Source organism: Mustela nigripes, chromosome 4, assembly GCF_022355385.1.
Source record: "Mustela nigripes isolate SB6536 chromosome 4, MUSNIG.SB6536, whole genome shotgun sequence".
In the NCBI taxonomy this organism is placed as follows: domain Eukaryota; kingdom Metazoa; phylum Chordata; class Mammalia; order Carnivora; family Mustelidae; genus Mustela; species Mustela nigripes.
In genome coordinates, this window is record NC_081560.1 from 146,811 (window position 1) to 168,743 (window position 21,933).

The 21,933-nt window shown below is 58.7% G+C and overlaps 1 protein-coding gene across 1 annotated transcript in view; it reads left to right on the top strand.

The window, feature by feature from the left end:
* The window catches only part of VIPR2 (vasoactive intestinal peptide receptor 2), a 53,932-nt gene that overhangs the window by 15,677 nt on the left and 16,322 nt on the right, over positions 1–21,933 (top strand). Inside the window, exons 3-4 of the mRNA XM_059395987.1 lie at positions 6,485–6,592; positions 9,686–9,783. Of these exons, the coding sequence (XP_059251970.1) occupies positions 6,485–6,592; positions 9,686–9,783 (206 nt within the window). The remainder of the gene's footprint in view (positions 1–6,484; positions 6,593–9,685; positions 9,784–21,933) is intronic.

Below are 21,933 nucleotides of genomic sequence, written 5' to 3' on the forward strand. Positions count from 1 at the left end.
CGCCCACCCTGTCCTCCACGGGCTGCAGGCCGCCAGGTTGGTGTGAGTCCCCCTGGAGTAAGACACGTGGGACAGCAGATCTGGGAGGCTTGGGACGTGTTTCCGAGGGTCTCACGACCTGAGACAATCTGGCAGCTTCGATGCACAACCTCCCATCCACAGAGCAGAGGTTTTCAGAGGAGCTGTGACTTTCTTCCTGACCCCGGCACCCCGCCGTCTTTTGGACTGATCCGTCCCGACCCTGTGGGTCCTCGAACTTCCACTTCCCTTTCTCCCTGGCCGAGCCCTGGTACTTACCTGAAGGGACTGAAATGGCAAAGCGACAGACAGAGAGGGACACTTCTTGTTGTTCCTCCCCATTCAGAGACGTCCAAAGACCCCGAACCAAAGCACAGGCCACAGGGACGGCTGCGCTGCTGAGCCCACCCCCCACCTGCCATGGGCTTGAGCCCGGAGCGCAGCCCCTGTGGAGCGGGCACCCCTGTGGAGCCCCAGCGTGGTCGGAGGCTGAGCCCTCCTGCCGGCCCTTCAGGGGACCCCAGCCACCGCAGGTAAGTCGCCTCGAGGCTGTGTAGGCCAGGGCTTGGGGAGACACGCAGGCCATGGAATCGGGCTCTCGGGCAGCCTCGTCCTCTGTGAGATGCGCCCCAGTGGCCTTCGGCGTTCTGGGACGTGAACGAGTTGTCAAGCCCACAGAGCCGAGGGTGTGCGCAGCCCGGAGGACGCCGTGTTTCCTCCACTCGACCGCGATCAGCGTCCACATTGTGATGCCGCCTGCTTCTCCTTTAGTGGTCGTATCTGCGGGCCCGGCTGGGCTCGGCTCCTACGGTCTTGGAGACCGTCAGGGGAGGGTCCCGGAGCCCCAGTCTGTGCCAAGCGGCCCGGTGCCATGGCAGCCTTGGGAGAACGTGAAGTGCCTGTCACAGGGTCAGTGCGTCTGGGTTCTCAGCGTTTCCTGGTCTGCCGCTGACAGGACCACCCGCGTTCTCCTCCTAACTGGGAGAAGCTGCGGGTTAGGAAGGGCAGGCGCAGGCTCGTGGGCAGAGCCGGCTGGGAGGCTTGCTGGTCTTTCTTGAGCAAAGGTTAAAAGAAATGAGAAGTAAATGCGGTCTCGTTGTCTATGATGGAGGTCCTTGGACCAGCGGCTTCTTCTCACGGGGGACTGAGGGAGCCACTGAGCCGAGCGGGTCCCAGTTGGAGGCCTCGACGCGTTCTCCTCCTGCCGCTAAACGGCAGTTACTTCCCAGCGCCTCCCACCCACCCGCTCCCGCCCCCTCGTTCAGGCCGCCTGCACGACAGAGACGGCCAGCGGTGGGGAGGGCAGGCGCGTGCGGGATCTCTTCTCCCGGCGGTGTCTGTCTCGCGGCAGCCAGCTGTGTCTGGCGTCCTCACTCGCACGGACGTGGCGGATCTGAGTTTCACGTGGGGCCCGTGGAAGCCAGTACACGGGCTCTGGCAGACATCCCTTCACACCCGAGCAATGGGAGTTCCTCTAGCGCGGCTGTCTGCCTGGCTTTCTTCGGGATCCTGGCTGCCGTCGTCCTGCGCGGCTGTCTGCCTGGCTTTCTTCGGGATCCTGGCCGCCGTCGTCCTGCGGGAGCTGCCCGTGGACAGGCACTGACCTCCCACAAAGCCTGGCGGAGAGCTCCTCACTTGCGGGCTGGGAGGAAGAAAGGCGCCCTTGTGGGCGGCTCTGTCACTTGACGCATGTGGGAACCACGAAGTCCATCCCTCAGAGCCAAGCCCCCCCGGGTTCCCTGAGCTGTCCCTCTGACCTGGTATTTGTAGGGACTGGATTTCTCTCAGGGCAGGAAGGTGCCCGCAGCACCCCAGGACCCTCGCACAGAGAGGGCAGGATCATGTGTCTGGCCGTGGTCACAGCCTCATCTGGAACCTAAGGCAGAGCGTTTGCTACAAACCCTGAGAGTCCACACGCAGAAGGGGAGACTGTGTCTGTCCCACTTGAGGCTTCAGGAGGAACCTGGCCTCGGGCACATGCCTTGGGCTCCGTGCAGCACTCTCAACACAGTATCTCGAACATGGAAGACCGAAGTGTGGGAAGCACGTGCCCTCAGGTCTTGGGAGGGCTGGTGGGGACATGGGCCCTCGAGGGTGAGAGCAGTGACAAGCGGAGATGAGAATGTGTGGCTCCGGACCGGTGAACGTTTGTGAGTGTTCACGAATCCATTCCCTACAGAAAGTGTAACCTGAAAGGGATAAGGTTCATGTTGTGCTTTGCCTGAGAATTAGTGGGTGTTTATGTCTTTGAGAAAATGAGAACAAAATCCCAAACTCGAAACAACGCACGCGGCCTCGTCGGTGGGAGTTCCGACTTGGAGACAGAACTGGGTTTGAGGGGATTCGTTTCTCAATTACGTCAGATTCCTCCCCCCTTGGACAAGATAGCCTCAAGTCTCAAGTCTCAGAGTTTGTTCTTTGTGCTTCTGGGACCTTCCGGGAGCACGTTTCAAAAGCAGCCTGTCCTGCGCCATATCCATCGGCGTCGTGTATGGGCTCGCTGACAACGCTGTGAGGTTTAAGAAAGCTCCGTGGGTTTTCTGAGCAGCTTAGTCTAGAGTGTTGTTCACTCTGGGCGACCGGACCTGCTTTCCCTTGAAATGGGCAGGTCCCCTCCAGGTGGCATGGCCAGGCTCCCAGGGAGGGCTCTCCCTGCCGGCCCGTCGCCTCCTCCGACGCCCCCTCAGTCCTCTGCTCGGCAGCTGCTCGGACAGCACGCGAGGCGCGGAGTCCCAGCAAGGCACTCGGTCTGAGAACCCTGGCGTGTGTGCTTCGGGAAAACTAACAAAGGCAAGTTCCTGCCGAGCCGCTGTCGGGCTGAGGTGAGAATGACGCCTGGGGTCAGCTCCGGAACTCGAGCTGGGCAGGACTCTGCAAGCCTGGACGCTCCACGTGGGAAGGCCCGATGAGGCTCCGGGGGCGTCTGCACGGGAGGGACACCGAGGGGCCCAGCAGACAAGTCCGTACTCGAGGGAAAAATCCTCTGGCTGGGTGCTCCCAGTTGAAGGAACACACACACACTTTTGTGTTTTAAATTAATAGATGTTTAAGGCATTTTTTCTGGCTTTTCGATTCACCAAGCTACTAACCAACATTTGATTAAGAGGGTTTCTCCTCCATCTTCTTGGTAGGTTTTGAAAGACAGAAAGTATTTGTGGGATAAGTGAAAAACACATTTTTTACCAGAAGGTTCTCACTTGTATTTATTCATAAAGTATCTTAGAGCGTTTATGAGGACTCGTTCGGCGGACAAACCACCGCATGGAGAAAGTCTCTGGACCCTTCACCCTCCACTCTCGGTTCAGCTACGACGGGTGCTGGGCGTCCTCTTTGCTCTGCGTTTCTTCATCATGCGCAAGAGCAGCTCCTCAGTCGGTTGTCGGTGGGCCTCGACGCAGCTCGGGGTCAGTGCGTCCATGAGAACTTCCCGTGACGATCGGGGCTGCGTGTGGAGGGAACCGTGCTGCCGTCGCCGCCGACCACGCGTGGCCGCTGCAGCTGGGGAGCCGGTCTGTTACTGTGTTTGATTTGAACTAATTTAGACTTAAATTGAAAGGGTCCTATGCAGCCAGTGGTTGCCCTGCCGGAAAGTGCGGTTGTAGGATTTTTCTCAGCTTCATACCGACGTGGTCCGCTGGGTTCTTCTTCCATTACCTGCTGCATCAGCCCGGAGTCCTGGCTGGCGCTCAAGGACAGCAGTGATCGCGAGGTCCCGTCCGGTCCCTGACTTTGGGTGCACACGGGTTTCCTCACTTCTAATCATACCGCTCCTGGAAACAAGTGCCTTCGTTATGCTAAAGCAGTCTCCTTACATTACCTTCTTCTTCGAGTTCTGGAGAATCAGGAGACGCTGCTCCGGCTTCTGGGCGGCTCTTGGAGTCCGCTGGTGTGAGCAGGTGCGGAGGCCGCCAGGACGCGACACGAGCAGAGGCCGCGTGCGACACAAGCAGAAGCCGCGTGCGGCCTGAGGGCTCCCGGGGCCTCACCGCGTCTACACCAGCCTTTTCTCCCAACTGTAACGTCTCTGCTCATCCTGCTTCTCACCAGGCTCGGCCCCTGCGGCCACACTTCTGTCCCCCTCCAACCTGCCCTCCAGCACAGTCATGTCACAGTTGTTGGCTTATATTATTAGGGTTGCGGCTGACCACGTAATCGTCGTTTTTGGTATAACTTTGGGCTTTTCCGGGAACACTAAGTGGCTAATTCTCCTGCTCCTTCATTGTCTGTGTATCAGTAATTAAGCATCACACTTTGCACCAGGACAGCCAGTAACTCTCAAGACAACTGGACACGCAAAGTCCTCGCAATGTGCTATTTCCTTCTTAGAGCATCTCTCCTGGGTGCTCCGTCCTCTGGCCTGAGCTGGCCTGGCTGGTCTGGGGCCTCCCATGGGCTCTGCTGCAGTTGGGTGACCAGCTCAGGCTCCAGAAGAACCTGGCAAGGGCAGGAAGAATGCAGGTCTCACTGCTCAGAGTGCAAACTTGACGTGATGCTCCCAAATTCTTCCCCGCGCCGAGCTCGGTGTCCCGTGTCCAGAGCCCTCCTGGTGGGAGGGAGGCCACCTGCTTCTTCCTCCTCGCCCTCCACAGGCCCGGCGGCCTCTCCCTCATTACTCAGCACAGGAGTGTGCTTTCTGTGCTCCAAGCTGACCGACATCTCTGAGCGCTGCCCTTTCAAACTTGACGTCATTTTGTGGGATTGGGACGTGGAAGAGAGGAGTTCTGGGCTCCACCGGCTGTCTCCTGCCTGCAGACGGGCCACGTGTGTGAACACCTCCATACCGGCCCCCGGCCCTCACCCGCACGTGCCCCTGGGCTGGGCCTACTGCTCTCCCTGCTGGGCTGCCGGCCAGAGGCTGGTTACTCCCAGGTAACGTCCTGCACAGCCGCAGCGTGGGGCCCGGTAAACCCACAAAGGGAAGGCTTGCCGGCACCTGAAAGGCTGACCCGTCCGACTCCCGGCGCTTGAATCAAATCCCGCTGTGACGTGAACACTGACGGAAAGGAGCCCGTCGATCTAATGTGTGTCCCTCAAGGTTCCGTTATTAAAGCAGAAATTGTGGTCTTTGTGGTGAGGATGCTTGGACCCTCCCGATAACCAGGGGCCAGTGCTCAGACACACTGCTTTCCCATCGGTGGGGGCTCAGCCTCTGCTTGTGTTTCTTGGGACAGCTGGACACCTTCACCGGTCCCCCAGGGGCTCTCTGCTGGGAGCTCTGGCCCTGGCCGGGCTCAGCTGCCACGTGTCTCCTGCACTGACATCAGACAGTGTCACGGGGGTGTCACTGAAGGGCCTGTCCGGCCTGGTCTCTGCCGCGAGGTGCACATCTGAAGTCACTCGTCACCCATGGTCCTTGCTGACTTCTGCATATTTCTTCCAAAGCAGTATTTCTTTACATATGTGAGAATGTTAACACACTATGAATTTATGCACTCATTTAATCATTGGCATATAATTAAATTTTTAGAATAAATATATTTTCACTTTTATTTTAAAACCTTTAGAAAGTACTTTCAAGTCAAGTCAAAGCTTGACTTGCAGCCACTGTATGGGAGGTATCTGCGTCCTTAGAGTAAACACTCCCGGGCTCCGGGCAGGACCGTGGAGACCCGCCGGCGCCGGACACCAGCCGCACGGGACCCAGCGGCTTGTGGAGCCGCTGGTCATTGTTGCCTCCTAGGCTAGAACGTTGCTCCTGCAACACTGATGTTTACGTGAAATACAGCACTTTAAGTGTCGTAAGATATTGTAGAAACACCTGGGACTTGGGGTAAAAAGCCCTGGGTTCAGGTGTGGATTCTGTGCTAGTTTGCGAGAAGTTTCCTCTGGGATGACAGGCGTGTGTCTGTAGGCCTCGCACAGGGCGGGTGTTCGCCGAGACCCAGTAAGAGATCTGCAAAAGTTACACAAATTAGGTTATCTGATACCTGCAGGGGGGTGACTTAAGACTTCACCACTCAGATGCCGTCTTAACTGTTAAAATCAAGTGAGCTTTTCAAATATTTAAATTTGCATATCACCCTTGAAGTCAGACACACTAAAAGCACACAGGTACGTTCATCCTGAGACCCTAAGCCTTCAGGACTCACACAAACCCCCATAGGACCCATGTGGTCACACTGGGGGACACGCCTCAGCTGGAGAAAAGTAACTGACCATTCTCGGAGCAGTCAGCCACGTGCAAGACGCCTGGGGACGCTCAGTTACCTTCTGCCACACGCCCGGCGACTCCTCCAGCCTGAGCACAATTAATGCAGAGCTAAGAGTACTCCCCATCGTAGCGCTGGCGCAGGCTTCTTCCACAAGCAAGCAATTTGTCAGACAACTATCTGAGTAACGGGCTATCTCCTTGCAAAGCTTTAAAACCCACGACTTGCTGCAACGGCCTGGGCATCCCCAGGAGCAGCGATGCCTCTGCTTCCCTAATGCTGCCTTAGTCCTTCTCTCTCTCTGTCTCTCCCTCCAGCCTGCACTGGTGTCTGGGACAACATTACCTGCTGGCGCCCCGCGGACATCGGCGAGACCGTCACCGTGCCCTGTCCCAAAGTGTTCAGCAACTTTTACAGCAAACCAGGTACCGTCTGTCCGCATTGTGGAAGCCTGCGCAGAGGCTGCGGTTGGCTTCCCCGTTGAGGCTCCAGGAAGCAGCTTGCCGGTCTCCTTTACGAAGGGAGTCGGGACAGCTGTGCCTCGTGGGCTGAACTGGTTTTAGGAGCAGGGGAACGGAGAAGCTCCTTGCTGGGTCAGCCACCTGAAAGCAAACCCCGGGCGAGAGCAGGTCTCAGGCAAGCGTGGACCCATGAGCCCCATACAGGACAGACGGGGCCTGGGCACCAAAATGGGGGGAGGTGGCAATGCCCATGAGGGCCAGTGGGCTTTGCGCACCGAGAACACGCATGTGGTTCCATGCTTTCCTCCATGTGTGGCTGCCCGGAGCTCTCAGGGAGCCTTCCCCACAGGTTCTAAGGAGCCCTGATGCTCAGGGCACTCAGGGACGGCGGCCAGCCTCTCCTGGAGCCCAGACGGCTCCTTGTCCACAGGGGACATCGTATTCATCGCAACTGACTCCTCAGGTCCCACGGTCTCTGTTCCCGGGTCCGAGGGGGCTGGCCACGAGGGGTTGCCGCCTGTCCTAGGCCAGGTTTCTGCACAGCGGTGCAGCCTCTCAGCTTGTCCCCAAGAAGGGGGTTCTGTTGCACTGTGCTTTTTGTTTTACACGATCCAGATTTTTATAATATGAGAAAATCTGTCTGGAAAAATGGGCAAGAGAAGATACATCTGGAAATTAGAAAGTCCTGATATTTGGCGTTCTCTAGAAAACTGTTTTCATCTCGAGCAAACATTACAGGGTAAAGACACTGAGAACCAGAACTGTTGAAGCACCGTAAGCAGAATGCCGGGGCGCAGACTGGCGTGAGAATAAGGAGGCTCGAAAGAAAAAGGCTTTCTTTCATCTCTGTGACTGGCAAGGGGGGACCTTTCCTTGGTGAGTCAGTCAGTGGCACAGGAAGAGAGGACGGAAGTCGTGCTCAGTCACAGTCATCTTCAGCTCAGAATCACTAAATCACCTCGGAGAAGCTGAAGTTTAGAAAATACCCTGTGCGTCAATAATGTTTCTACCAAATGGTTTGAGCTAGAATGTTCTCCCAGAAATCCCAAGCGAACTAGCATAGACCCAGGCCTCCCCTCATCAGATGGCTCTGGCTGCTTCGGCGGGCAGCCAGGGGTTCACGCTGACAAACACAAGAGCTCTGGCTCCTGGGGCGTTGGTGTGAGCGCCCAGCCTCTGCGAGACAGGAGCCGTCGGGGCGCCCAGTGCCCGGGGCCACTCAGAGCCTGTCTGTGTGTGGAACCCCTGGGCATCCTCTGCTTTGGGGAATGAGAATCCCAGGCTGTCTTGGGTTAAACGCTTGATGCTCTTTTCTTGTCCAAGCGGGAGGAGGACGCGGCCTTGCTATCATGGGGGGCATCTCTCCCACCAGAGATTTGCAGGCGTTTCCCTAAGTCACAGCTGGACAGTCTGTCGTTCAGCCGGTCACAGAGATGTGACGCAGGAGGTGCTCACACAGGCTGTTGACAAGTCACGGCCCACGTGGAAGGCTTGGAGCATTCATGCAATCACTTGGAGGAACGTGGGCGTGATACAGAGCCGGGGGCTGAGCAGGGCTGGGTCCGAGCAGACAGGCATCAGGTGACAGTGGACTGAGGCCCCAGAAACGAAATTCGGCAGAGATAAAAGTCTCGACATCCAGCAAGGACCCAGTGCAGCACCAGAACGAGTCTCTAAAAGGGGCGGAAGCGAGCTGCGGAGTGAAGGGGCAGGGGACAGGCTCGGAGAGGAGCAGGACTTGTTCTGAAGGGCCGAGACCTCGCGGTGCTGTGGGGGCAGAGAGGGTGGGTGTGCCCCGCGTCGGGGACAGAAGGGGCCGGAGCACACGCCCACCTGTGCTGCAAGGACACACGCAAGCCCCGCGATGAGCCGGACGTCGGAGTCCGACCCCACGCATGTTATCACCTCAGCGTGAGTGTGCTTGGCTCTAGATTCTGTCTGACTGATCACACAGGCCACCCCGGGGTTTTGAGTGAGTAAACCTACTCCACCACTCAGTCATTACAGAACATTGGGTGTGTTACTGAACCTCAGTGTCATCTATAAAATGGGAAGCGTGATGCCCGCCGAGTCTGCTTCACGGCGCTGGCCCAAGACAGGCAGAGACGACCGGAGTCGGGCTCTGCTCTTCGGAGAGCCCCGGGGGCCATGAGTCAGGGAGGAAGTTGGTGGCTGGTCGGCCGCTGAACTCCCAGCGCCAAGGGTGGGAAGCACCTTCCCAGGCCTGAGCGTCCCACTGCCTGCCCGCGAGCTCCCGCCGTCACCAAGGGTCCGGCCCTCAGGTCACTCAGCACCACATCTTCCTTTAAATTTTATTTATTTATTTATTTATTTATTTATTTATTTATTTATTAGAGAGCGTCTGCGGCAGACTCCACGCTGAGCGCGGAGCCCGACACCCGGCTCTATCCCAGGGCCCGGAGGTCATGGCCTGAGCGGAAACAGTCCGAGGCTCAACCTGCTGAGACACCCGGTGTCTGACACCTTCTTTTAGAGGGAACGTGGCATTCCTGAGTTTAACATACGTGTTTCCGTTAATTAAGACCAAAAGAAAGTGGTGCCAGGAGACAAGCACTGCCTTCATTTCAAGCGGTTTGCGTCTCCCCGACCGTCTGCGGGTCTACATCAGGGACAGCGCTGCCTGTGGGGTCACGCCCCGGGCGGCCGAGCGAGGGAGCTGGCCGGGGCAGGGTGCAGGGGAATGGCCGACTCTGGAACGGCTGCGGTTTGGTGATCACGCTCTTTCTGGGCAGAATATGAGTCTGTCACCTTTCCTTGTGCTCCTAAATAATCAGAAACCAGCCGTTACAGCCACCTCGCTGGGCCCCGTGACCAGAAGCTCACCTGCGAGCCACTGAGGCCCCTCCAAACCCCACTTCCGTGGGTGGGGAGCCCGGGGGTGGCAGGGCTGAAGGCGCACGCCGTGAAGTGGCTGAACAGGCTGAGGCTGAGCTCCTCGCTGCCAGAGAGAGGAAGCATATGGGGCCGTGCCCGCCGTCACCCCTCAGGCCAGCTGTTGGGGACCTGCAGGCCTGACGCCCGCACTCTGTCTTCCAGGAAACATAAGCAAAAACTGCACGAGTCACGGCTGGTCAGAGATGTTTCCCGACTTCGTGGACGCGTGCGGCTACAGTGACGCCGAGGACGACAGCAAGGTAAGGGCCCGTGCAGGTCCCGTGCTTCCCAGACCCTTTTCCGGAAGCGACCACGGAACGGTGTCCTTGAGCTGCCGGACACAAACGCCTCCAAAGACCTGTTTCCTCGTGGCCAGTGTGGGCCGCGTTCCTGTTTCAGTCCTGGGCCTGGCACCTGGCTTCGGTCTGGGGTTCTGTTGTTTCGGAGGCAGGAGAGCCTGACTCTGTCGCTGGCCTCCAGGGAGGCTAAGTGGCTCTGCGGGCCTGAGAGGAGCGTTAATGAGCGCCATTCTGCCGATGCGTTTCTTTGGTCTGTTTAGGACTCTGCCACAAAGCGGGCTCTCCAGAAGCCGTGCAGTGGGGTTTCTAGCCGCGAGCCAGCAGCAGGAGAGGCGCCCGGCTCTGGAGCTTGCAGCCGTTCCCGGCTGGCCGTGCCCAGGGTGTGCTGATGGCCGGAGTGTCACAGAAGGCCCCAGAGGTGTGCGCAGGGGGATCCCTTTCTCTGGGAACGCGACTGTTCAAATGCTGTGTCGACTGGAGCCTGCTCAGCTCCGCTGAGCCCCAGGGCTGGTCTGGCGTGGCCTTCTTTCCGGCTCGTTCAGCCAGCGAGGCTGTGGGATTGTGGTTTTACTGGGTCTGCCACCGGGAAACCAGGTCACCGTCCTCCCCTCGGGTCGCCTTCCTTCACGTGACCCCAGCGCCCGTTAGCGACAGGCGAACGCCCTACCAACGTGAAGGCCTGGTGTCTCGTTCCCCGTCCCCTGCAGCCCCGTCCCCTGCAGCCCCACTGGGTGGGAAGGTGCTGGAGGCCCTTGGGAGAGCCTCGGGGAACAGCCAGCTACTCTGCACCTCCAGCCCCGCACCCGCCTCCCCACCGTGGAGACGCTACTGGGTCACGGTCAGGTCCGCTTCTTGGGGGTGACACACCTTCCGTGCCCCTCTTGTACAGTGGGACTGTCTTTGCTCTCCTCACTAAGATTCACGGTTCGCAGCCAATTCCTTTACAAACAAATCTGTAAACCTGGAGAAGGAGGAACCTCGCGCTTCAGCCAGTGTCTCACTAAGCGAAGGTTGAGTTTCCTGACACGGGGCCCGCGGTCCGTGGGAACGATGCTGGCGTCGTTGGTGTGGCCGAGCGCGTGCTGTGGGCCGCGTCGCTTACCCGTGTCATCACGGGTGCCCTTTCCCCATTGAGGCAGGACGGACGCGCGGACGCAGACGCACTTACGGAACAGGCGTCCCTCAATGCTGTGTTTCCACAGGGGCAGCGCCGCCCTGTCTGTGGGGCATGTTTCCAGAGATACTTGCTCACTTCGTCTCTCTGTGTCACGTGGCGCTCGTTCTGGCAGTAGTTCTGATGTTTTCCTGGGATCCTTGTTCCAGTGACCTGTGACCACTGAGTAGCCTTCGCTGCAAGCTCGGAGGGTAATTAGCATTTTCTAACAATAAAGTAGTTTTTAACTAAGTACGTACGTCGTCTCCTTGGACACGATGCTGTCGCGCGCTCAGAAGCGACGGTCTCCCTAAGCCTTACAGGCGTCAGGACACCAACCAGTTTGCTGGAGAAGCAGCGACACCGCGCTTCACGCAGGCGTGGCCCAGAGCAGACCGGCCCCCACGGCACGTGTGACAGCCCAGTGCTTCGGTGCGTGTACATGAGCGCACTGTGAAGTGATCTCTCGGTCAAACAATCACCCGTCACCCCACATATTTATTTATTTTGGTTTTGTGGGGGTGAGACACGGACCTTATTACTCCCTTAGAGCTGAGAGTCTACAGTTTTTCTAACATCGCTCACGACCCCCACCCCCGGTCTTCCGTCTGCATGACCACCCGCCTTTCAGACGGAAACGCTGAGCTTCGGTTGTGACCCGACGTGGTCAGGGCCTGGCTCGGTTTCTGTCGTGCGATCCCAGACGCATCTGGGTCAGATCTACCCGCTGAGCCTCCGGTGAAGCCTTTGTCGGCACCTTTGCTCTCCGGCCAGCAGGCAGCCACCATGGGGCCTGCGTGTCCCTGCTGTCCAGGGACCGTGGGCCGGATGTGAGGACACAAGGGGTGTGACCAGGGAGGCCTAGACGCAGAGCAGCTCCCAGGATCGCTCCAAGGACACATGCTCAGCATCGAAGGCCGCAACGCGCCCTCTCGGCTCCTCTGCCTTCTCACCGGCTCCGACCGCAGCCTCCAGCTCCGAGCCGCAGCCTCCTGGTGGGGGAATCGCCCCACGTCGGGCGTGGCACACCGGTCACGGCATCCTACACGGCAGAGTGAGAGTCCACGTCCTTCCTCTCGTCCTGACGGGATTCTGCAAGAAGCCCCAGTGGGACGTCAGCTCGCGGGTCACCCGTGGGGTAGGCAGCGCTGGGGCCGGCAGACGCCGGGTGTGGCCTGAAGTCCGTGACCTGTTCACATCAAATCGGGATTCCCAGCACGTTTTCACAGGAAGACGCCTGGGGATGTCAGGTTCTAGACTCGTCCCAAACTGCTTTCAGCTGTTCCGCGGGACCAAACCAGGAGACCATCCTGGCGGCATTCTGAGACTAGGTCTTGAACGGGTACAGAGTCGACCCCCAGCCTCAGGACGGTTCTGGAGCAGGACGAGTTCACAGGCCCTGTCCTGCCGTCCCTGCGTTATGACCAGGAATGGGGATTGCCCGTCCTCACAGTGACCAGGAGCGGCTTCGGGACAGCTGCCCGTGACACCCGCTCCCAGGTGACCCTAATGGGCGTGGTCAGACCATTTCAGGGGCAAGAGGACAGGCCCCGGTGACAGGGATGGCCTTGGCCCTCTGGCCAGGAGTCGGGGTTGCTCTGACACAACCCTCATTCCTCTCTGCCGGTGCCCCGGACCCCTGGCGGGTGGACGCAGAACATCCCAGTCCTCCAGGCAGCACTTCTTCAGGCCGGTGGATCCCGGTTTGAGGGTGGGCCCGTCCTCATTCGGTCATTTCTTGGGAACCCCGGTGCTGTGAGTCTGTCCCGTTATCACGAGCCCAGCGTGATCGTGGGCAGGGCTGAGAGCTGGCGTCCAAGGCCACATGGGCACACGTGACCCGCCAGGCTCTGCCGTCGGAGGCCTTCCCAGGAAAACCGGCGGACGACGCTTCCCGCCCCCAGAGGCCTGCGGCCGGGCCACGCCTGCGTGAAGCGCGGTGTCGCTGCTTCTCCTGCATTTCCGTCCAGTCTGAGGAGCCATTTTTCCTCTTGGTTAAACATTTCAGAGATTCTACAAATATCATGAATGCATATTCCCTACTAATGGCTGAGAAAGTCAAAATATTTTCACATGGGGACGCGAAGACAATGATGGCACAAAACCAAAGTGAGTAACGTTCCTTCCTGACAGCGGCTTCCGCCGTTCGCACGCTCTGAATACTTGCTTGTTTAAGGAATCCTGCGGAAGACGAGAACCACGCGGCGTGGCGGTCATGCCGGGGCCCGGCGGGGCTGGGGCACCAGCTGGGTCTCCTCGGGCGGCCAAGGGGAGGGCGGCCCTGGCCGTGAGCCCGGCACACTCTGCTTCCGATGTCATTCCTCATCTCATCAGCAGCGCACCAGCCTCCCGGTTTTATGATTTTAATTGGATTTCCTGCTGTCACACAGCCAGACTGTGCTCTGGGTGTCGTGCGTACAAACTTCGCTGGTTTCTGAATTAATTAAATTCAAGAAAAAAATTAGCCTCCACAAAAGCCACAGGCTTGGCTCCATGTGGTGAGGGAATCGAAAGATAAAATGAAGTCAGGGGAGGCCCGTGAGGGGATCCGAAGCCCCGGGGCCGCTCAGAGGGTTGCGGGAACCCCTGCAGAAGCTGCTTCTCACCCCGCAGCAAGGCAGCCCGCGAGTCCCAGGGGGCTTGGCTGGCCTCGCATCGCGAGCCGTGGTGAGACCGTGAAGCCCGCCAGGCTTGGCTCAGCCTCTCTCTGTCACGAGGTCCTGGTTCCGGGTCCAGGCTTCCTTGCCTCTGACCCTTTCCCCCCAAAACCACCTTCAGGAGCAATTTCCTCTCAGGCCTTTGATTTTCGAATCTTTGCACAAAGTGCTTCCTCCCAGTAAGGGGACTTGAGGAGCCCCCCGGGGGCCCACAGAGGTCACGCCAGGAGCGGCCCTCTGTCCTTTCCCAAGCCTCCCCCGTCCTGGGGGTCTGCAGGATCCCTGCTCACAGGAGCTGGGGGTCTCCTGGGCCGAAGAAGCGGTCCTAGGGTCCTGCCCTCCGCCTCAGGGGGACTGCCAGCGAGGGTCCTCCTCCTGGAGCTTCCGGCCTGGTCGTCCGTCCCTGCGGGCTCGGCCCTCTGCCCTGGGGCTCCCCAACCACGGCAGTCTCTTGGCCTTTCTCCTGCGTGTCCCGGGCAGTCCTGAGGCCCCAGCCCGGGACACTCCCTCAGGCCAGGCTCCCTGCCTCAGTTCCCCATCCCATCTCCAGGGATGCTGAGAGCTGGTGAAACATGGAAACACCTAGAAATTCAGCAACCACAAGTGTCCGTGGCGTCGGAGGTTCCTCCTCTCTCCTGAGTACCAGGAGTCTTCCAGACGAACACAGAAGGACCCAGAGCAGCCCCTGCCCCCTCGGCTCTGTGCTGGTCAGCATGCATGACTCTCCCCTCCAGCGCATGTCTGCCCTTTCAAGGGACAGCCCCCGATGACACCCTGGCGTCCTGTGTGCCACAGACACGCAAGACAGAACCCTCCACGTGTCTCCTATATTGTATATTTGCTAACACGGTTCTTCAAGAAAGAGCGCTTCAGCTAAATTTAGCCGACAGAGCTGTCTGGCACGTCAGCCTCCCCATGCATCAAGCGGATACATTTCTTCCATATTATGCCATATTTCTAAAAATATTTTTGCTCTCTCCTCTCAGCTTCCAGACACACCAGTAACTCTTGCTGCCTAACCGCTGGTGTGGCCTCCCGGGGCTCCCCACTCTGACAACAGAGACCCCAGGGCTGGGTGTCTGGCCGCACCGTTTCGCTCAGCCCTCACAAGGGCGTGTGCTGCTACCCCACTGCCTGGCGGTGTGGGGGAGGGGGCGGCGCGGGGGCCTGTCGCCCAGGGATGTGCTGAGCAGCTGCCTGGGAGACGCGGGGCCAGGAGGAGAGCCCTGGGTATGGCGTGCCAGCTAACCTGACCAACTAACCTGACTAACTAGCTACGCCAACTAACCGGAGATCTGGGCCCCTCTGGCCCGTGCTGGCTCCCCTTACAGGTCCCCGTTTAATCCAGCTTCTGACCCAGCTCCGTCGGCTGCGTCTGCTCTGCTTCCCGTCGCACGGCAGGAGCGAGCTTCCCACTGTGGCTTTCAGGGGCGCGTGAGTCCCGCACTGGCGGATGGCTCAGGGGACCCTGGGAGCCAGGCCGCCAGGCGGGCGCCAGAGACACTGGGCTCGGAGATCCAGCGAGGGCCCAGAGCGGGCAACACCGTCAGGAAGCCTGGGTCAGAACACCGGAAGCAGCGGCGGGACCCGGAGCTGCAGCCACAGGGACAGGGCCCGAGCTCATGGGAACGGCTGACTCGGGTCTGGGCAGAAATCCGACCGTGAGCAGGGGCGGGTTCAGAAGACAGGCACCATTATGGGCTATTTTCACGCTACTTTTAACTGAACTGGAGACAACGATGTGTGATACTTGCTGAATAAAGAATGCGTCTTTCCAAGGCCAAAAAAGAATGTGGATGAGAAGTTAAGAAATATAAAGACAGACTGTCACAGGGAGAGAGACCGTGTAGTCTCCCAGGAGACGGAAGACTCTGCCCAGGGCCCTGCTCCGGGGAGCACAAGGCCTCCGTCCGGCGAGGACTGGCTGTATCCACGGACCTGGGTGTGTCGGGCAGACTCGGGTGGCTGGCTGGGGCCCCCGGCAGCGGGTCGAATGACACCAGACGGGTCTCGACCCGGAACAGTGCTCTCGAGAAGGGTCTGACCTCCTGGCTCCCTGCTTCCCTTGGGCTTGTCCGTGAGCAGCCTTGCCGGGACAGATAGGCGAGGTGGCCGGCAGTCTGCAGGGCCGGGATGCCAGCTGTCCTGGCCATGCCACAGGCGGGAGCAGGACAGAGGGTCCCCGGCAGTCGGGGAACAACCAGCTCTTCAACGAGTAGTCCGACTATTTCTCCGTTCGATGTTCGCGTCTTAGGACTGACTGAAATAATGGAACAAAGGGGAGGGTCGACGGGATTTGCTCCACTGGGTACGAGCGAGCTCTGTCAGAGGCCTAGCAAGAGGAAGAGGAGGTTCGACGGAGCTCCCTGCTGACGGATGGTCACCTCGGTGTGCTTTGCGGGGTCTGCAGCTGGACGTGGCCTGAGAGCCACGAGAGCCGCTGACGAAGGACAGAAGCTCCTCGGGTCCAGGAGGTCCTCGTAAGAGCTCTGTTCTCCCTTTAAAAGTCTCTTTGTTATATTTATGACTTTCTCAGAAATAAGAATATGTTACTTTTGTACTCAAATAAAATCTAATTTTAGTCCAAAAAGAAAAACCTCTTAAAAGTATGGCAGGTTTGTCAGATCATTTCTCAGTTACATTTGCCTTTTAAGTAGGGGCTTTGTTGGGAGGTGAGGAAACCCAACTGTCCCACTGCGTCCGTGTGGTGCCGTTCGTGCACGGAGGGTGCGGGGGCCCCGCACACGTCCCCCGCTCTCCAGGCAGAGTCTCACCACGGCTGCGGTGCTGGCCGTGAACCGCCGAGCTGTGTGGGCACCAGCCAACCAACCAACCGCCGGCTGTGCGGGCTCCCCGTGGCTCCTGAAACGTGATGGAAGTGAGCGTAATCTCTAACCTCAGCACTGTAACCCCGCTTGGGAAACGTGCCGTTTTTGCTGCTACCCGTCTGCCGTCTGGGCCCCAGTGCTGGCTGGGTCCCGGAACCAGCTCGTCGTGACGCGTGAGCGGCTTCCAGTCTGGAACATTCCTCAGTCTTTCTGCTGTGCGGGATGTGTTTCTGAAGAATACAGTAGACGGCCTGATCTTGGAGACGGCGTCAGCTGAGCTCACTCTGACGTTTCTGACCATGACACTTGGGTGTCAGGGGAATTAAATGCTCCGTATCTACGGCTCTTTACCTCAGAAATGTCGTATTTGGATTTTAAAAGAAAGTCATTTCTCTCCTCTGAGCCCTCCACACTAACGAAGGAACGCTCCGCGTAGAGACTCAAACGAAGGGGCGGCCCAGCGAGCTGAGCGACGTGAGCCTCCCCTTCAGATGTCGGCCTGTAGCCGCGCAGGGAGAAGCGGCGAAGTCAGGTCACCGTTATCGCCACGGGCCCTGAGAGAAAGAGCAAAGCCGAGGTGCTCTGGGAAAGCAGCGTTTATTCAGAGCAGGAGTCTGGGACAGTCTCGGACGTCGACCTCCCCTCCACGGGGCATCTTCCAGGACGCCCTCCCAGAGGAGAGGAGGGCGTGGGGCACTGGCCACAGGCGTGTATGCACACACACACGGGCATGTGCACACGCAAGTCACACACATGCACGCGTACACCCATGCACACACATGCGCATACGCACGCCTCAGCTCCTAGATCATTAGCACTGAGCTCTCCGTGGTGCGCGCTGACCCATGGAGCCCAGCTCCCACGTGGAGGCAACACGTGTCCCAGATGCCCAGATATCTCTGACGGCTACAGGCAGGACCCGTGCCTGTTTCCTCGTGACTCTGCAAGCACATCCACACCTAGAAAAGGCCCTGATTTACTGCTCAGAAGCAGCCACGGGGAGGCTCTGGCTGCGGGCCCTGCCTTTCCCCTGCAGGGCCCGTCTGGACTGGACGGGAAAGAGAAGCCCCTTCTCCAGCCGGTTCTGACCTTTTCTGTGAATGCAGCCCATGGACAGGCTTGACAAGTGTTTCCTCACTTCGATAAGGAGGACGTGGATCGTTGGATTAATAAACTTTAAGATCTTTTTCGTTGTAACAACGGTTTGCATTATAAAATCAGACCAAGTAACATAAATCACTTACTAAGGGCATTTAGGAAGCCCTGTGTGGACAGTCTCATTTAATCCCCGACAGGCCAAGGGACGCAGCACGGTTGTTACCATTTCTGGCCAGGAGAAGCAGACGTGGAATGTAGGCCCGAGCCGGGGGCACCTGCTGTCCTGTGTGCGGTGTTGATCCCAGGAGCACAAGCCCAGGTCCCCGGGCACCACGCTCCGTGCTTCATGGGGAGTGTGTCTCCGTGACTTACTGAGCATCTGTACGTGTTCTCTGGTGGGGGCTCTAGTTTTTCCAAAATGGGTGTTTTTTTTAAAGGGGTTCTCTTTTTCCGGTTGGGTCTTGAGAGTTCTTCGTGTGTTTTGTGCGCCCGTCCTTCATTGGGGTGTCCCCAGCCTGTGCACGTCTTCCTGCTCTCCAGCATGGCTGATCGCGGAGTGGGAGTCGGGCTTTAATGCGTCTGCATATTAGCTACTCCCTTCTCGGACCGTGTCTCTGCTGCCACAGCCAGGGTGGTCTCCTTCTCCCCTCGGACGTCCAACAGCAGTTTCCTAGGTTCGTGTTTCTCGGGAGGACCTCTGACCTATTCCGCATTCATTCCGGTGCCACTGTGAGCTCTGAACCTCCAGTCCTGGTGGGCGCACGTTGCCACGGGTCCTGGCGGCATGTGACTGGATTGCTTCTGCCCCTTTGTCAAACGCCATGGCTCTCTGTCTGGGCCCTGTTCTCTCTCCCTACCCACTTGCCGCGCTCGCCCGTGCCGGGCCGCCTCGATGGCCGCCGTGGAAATAGTCGTCAGTCTCATGACTCTGCCCCGGCAAGCAGGGACTCCCGTGACGGCGCCCGGTCCCCCGCTGTGGGGCAGCCGCGGGTCCTGTGTCCTTCCCCTCTTGCTGATCCAAGAAAGGTGGTTGGTTTTTCAATTTGATTCGTTCGTTGTCAGCATGAAGTGGCAACTTCCACACCCCTTACAGGCAGCACTAATTCCTCTTAAAGAATAAAATCAAAACAAAAGAGTAACCGTGGCCCTCGTGGGGGATGGCACCGTGGGTTTCCGGCCGGCAGCTTCAGGGCCCATATCCTTAAACATGCTTCTCCCCTCCTGGAGTTCATGTCCCTCATCTGTTAACGGGGACTTGCTTCTGTCCCAAGGTTCTTGGGAGAACTGAATGAATTTCGTGTCACATTTTATTAAGTGGGGAGCCCTCCACCAAGGTTTTGAGTATCGCCACAGTCGCCTGAGCAGAACGGCTTTAGTGGACAACGTGGGGCTCAGAAGACACTTGCCCAGGAAATATCAAGAGGAAAACCTCCGCTTGCGACGTTTTACAACAGGTGGCTGTGAGCTCTGCCCTGAACCTCGAGACGGGGTGCACGTCTTGGGAGTGGGACTTTGATGTCTTGCCGCGCACTAGGGGAATAAATGGATCCTGGGACCTCATTCCCCATAAATCGGGGGTGGTTTCTAGTGATCTCTAACACGTTTGTTTCAAAGAAAGCCTTGGGGCACCGAGGTTAGGCCCCTGACCCTTAGTTTTGGCTCAGGTTGTGATCTTGGGGTCATGACTTCAAGTCAGTGGGAGTCTGCCCGGGATTCTCTCCCTCTCCCTCTGCCCCTCCCCCGCGAACAAATAAATAAGTCATAAACAAATTAGTAAAACAAAGAAAGCCTCAGGTTTCCACTTTTTATGGCGAGAACAGGCACGTCCTTGTCATCTGACAGAGGGCTGCTAGTCCCCAGGCTCCTGAAATCCTGCCGCAGCCCCAGAAACCACGCCCCCAGGTGACGTCCCCTGGACTGGCCATCACACTCCAGCGTGTCCTGCTGCGTGAAGCAAGCACAGCCCTTAAGCCTTGCTGGCTGCTCCACGAGGGGGTCGGACTTCGTGAGCCCTAGAGTCGGGAAGGGACAGAGCCAGTGTCACTAGTGGTGGTCTTGTCCCCCGAAGCCCCTGCTCCACCTGGCTGGCCGCCCCCACCACCCCCCCCGGAGCCCCAGGCTTCTCCTCCCCGCCGAGCTCTCCTCCGGCAGCTCCACCACCCATGTGTTCCTGCCCCAGCTCGGCTCTTCAGTCTGAACTCGGAGTGAGACGCGTAGGCCAGCTCTCCCGCATCGTTTCCCAGCTGTGTCTGGGTGCTGTTCACCCGACAGGACTTCATGCGCCCTGAGGACGGGAACTGTGCCTTCCAGTTCAAGGGGGACCCGTCCTAAGAAGAAGGGTCTGCGTGTCCGTGGTGTTTTCTCTGCCCCTGATGCAAAGGTGCTTGCTGATGCGCAGGCAAACTGTTCTGCGAGGGGTCTGGGAGACCATTGTTTTCCCAGCGGGGTGTGTGATGAAGGCATCGTGAGTTCAGGAGAGAGCGCCGCGGAGCTCCTGTGTCAAGTTCGCTGAGGGGAGAGGTGACAGGCGGCGCAGCTTTTACCAGAAAGCTTCTGAGACTGTGCTGGCGTGAGTCAGAGGTCTCTGGTCTGGCCAGCAGTCTCTCGGCGCCTTCGGGCAAAGTGCACAGCTGGAAACCCAGCACACAGGCAGGGCAGCACGAACATCTCACAGAACCGCATTCTCCAGGCTACTCTCCTTCAAATGTGGGTCGCTGCCCACTGAATTGGTTGCAAACCCTACGAACGGCTTGTAATAGGGTGACTGTATTGTATGTCCGCCAAACCTGGCCTCTTGAGGGAGAAAGGAGGAGCTAGTAATGAGAGCTCCAGACGCCAGATGCAAGCCAGGCCTGAGCCAACCGTAGTCCGTCGTCACCCTAGTTATGACCCACTGTTTGGGCGACACTGGCTGGGCCCTCCGCGTTCGTGAGAGGAGCTCTGTCTGCTGGCAACACCTGCACAGACCTGCACTCGTAGACAGTGAGAAGAGGGCATCACTTTGTCCACACACTTGCTGGGCGGCTCAGGAGGCAGGTCCCCAGCACGGGCTGGCAGGGAAGGACCAGCCTGGCCGCCGTCTCGGACGTCGCCCCCTCCCAGGCAGGGCTGCCGAGCAGAAGCTAGGCGGGAGTTTGCTGGCCCAGCCCGAAGTGACTCAGGGCGGAGGGTCCCCACTGCCTGCCCCTCACCCTCGCTGGCTCCTCACAAGTACTGAAGTGTTGAGAAGGGGAAGTTTCCTGGACTTCTTTGTCTTCCTGATTTGTGGTGATGGTGGTGAGAGACTTTCCAAGGAAATCAACCTCGACGTGTGATCACAACACATGGCCGTGTATCTGCAAGGGACTCAGGGTGGTCCTCCTGCTCCAGGGTGTGGAACTTGGCCATCGGTCACATGTGCTGTGGCTCTCAGGACCCGAGCGGTACTGACAGCCGTTTCTGTGCAAGGAAGCATCACGCCAGCATTGCCTGGGAGCGAATGCCTCCAGCAGCCAGGCTGCCCCTTCCAGATTTTCCCCCTGGCCCTGCCGAGGCCGTGCATCGTAGGGACTGTCCACAGGGGAAGGAAGACCACATTAAAGATATCATATGATACACAAAGCGAATGTTTTCTGGTGATGGAAAATGAAATCCCAGGTTCCTGACGCATCTAACATCCAGGCCCCCTTCCCCTGAGATCTCTTTAAACGGAGCCGCCCCCTTGTCCCCGACCACCTGGCCCTCCCGGGGTGGCAGCCCAGGCCCTGCCTCCTCAGCTCCCTCAGCTTCCTGGCACAGCCACCTCAGACATGGTCGCGGCCCTCACGAGGTCCCCTGAGCCCCGGCTCGCGCCCCACGCCAGGCTGGGCTCCTCTGTCCTGCATCGTGCTTGCGGCTGAGAGGAAACCCACAACATCCGTCAGCGGAGAAAAGAACCCTCTCGATCGGCCTGCAGTGGCCAGATCCACGAGCTGACTGGGCTTTCAGGTCTCACCCTTGTCTGGGGATGGCGGGGACTTAATAATCTAGCAGCTGTTCTTCTGGAGCAACACCACTTTGCCCCACACAGAAGCAGAGGCCCCCTCCGGTTCCTGCCGGTGCCCTGTGAATGGAGGCCTGCGGAGGGCACAGTCGTAGGTGGGCGGGCCTGAACCCTCTGTGGTCTTAGGAAAATTGGGAAGAGGGGCAAGAGGCAGGTAAGAGCCCCTGAGGGACAGAACCTTGTTCTGGAGGAAGTCTGTGTCCGCCAGGCAAGGAGAAGCCGGCCTCGTCCTCTGCCCTGGGGTCCCCACGCTGGGTCCTCCCCACCCAGCAGCCTGCTGTATTCAGTGACTTCTCCGCGCCCTGACGTTGCCCCCGACGCTCCTATGAGAAGCCTTGGGGAAGCCCCGGAGGG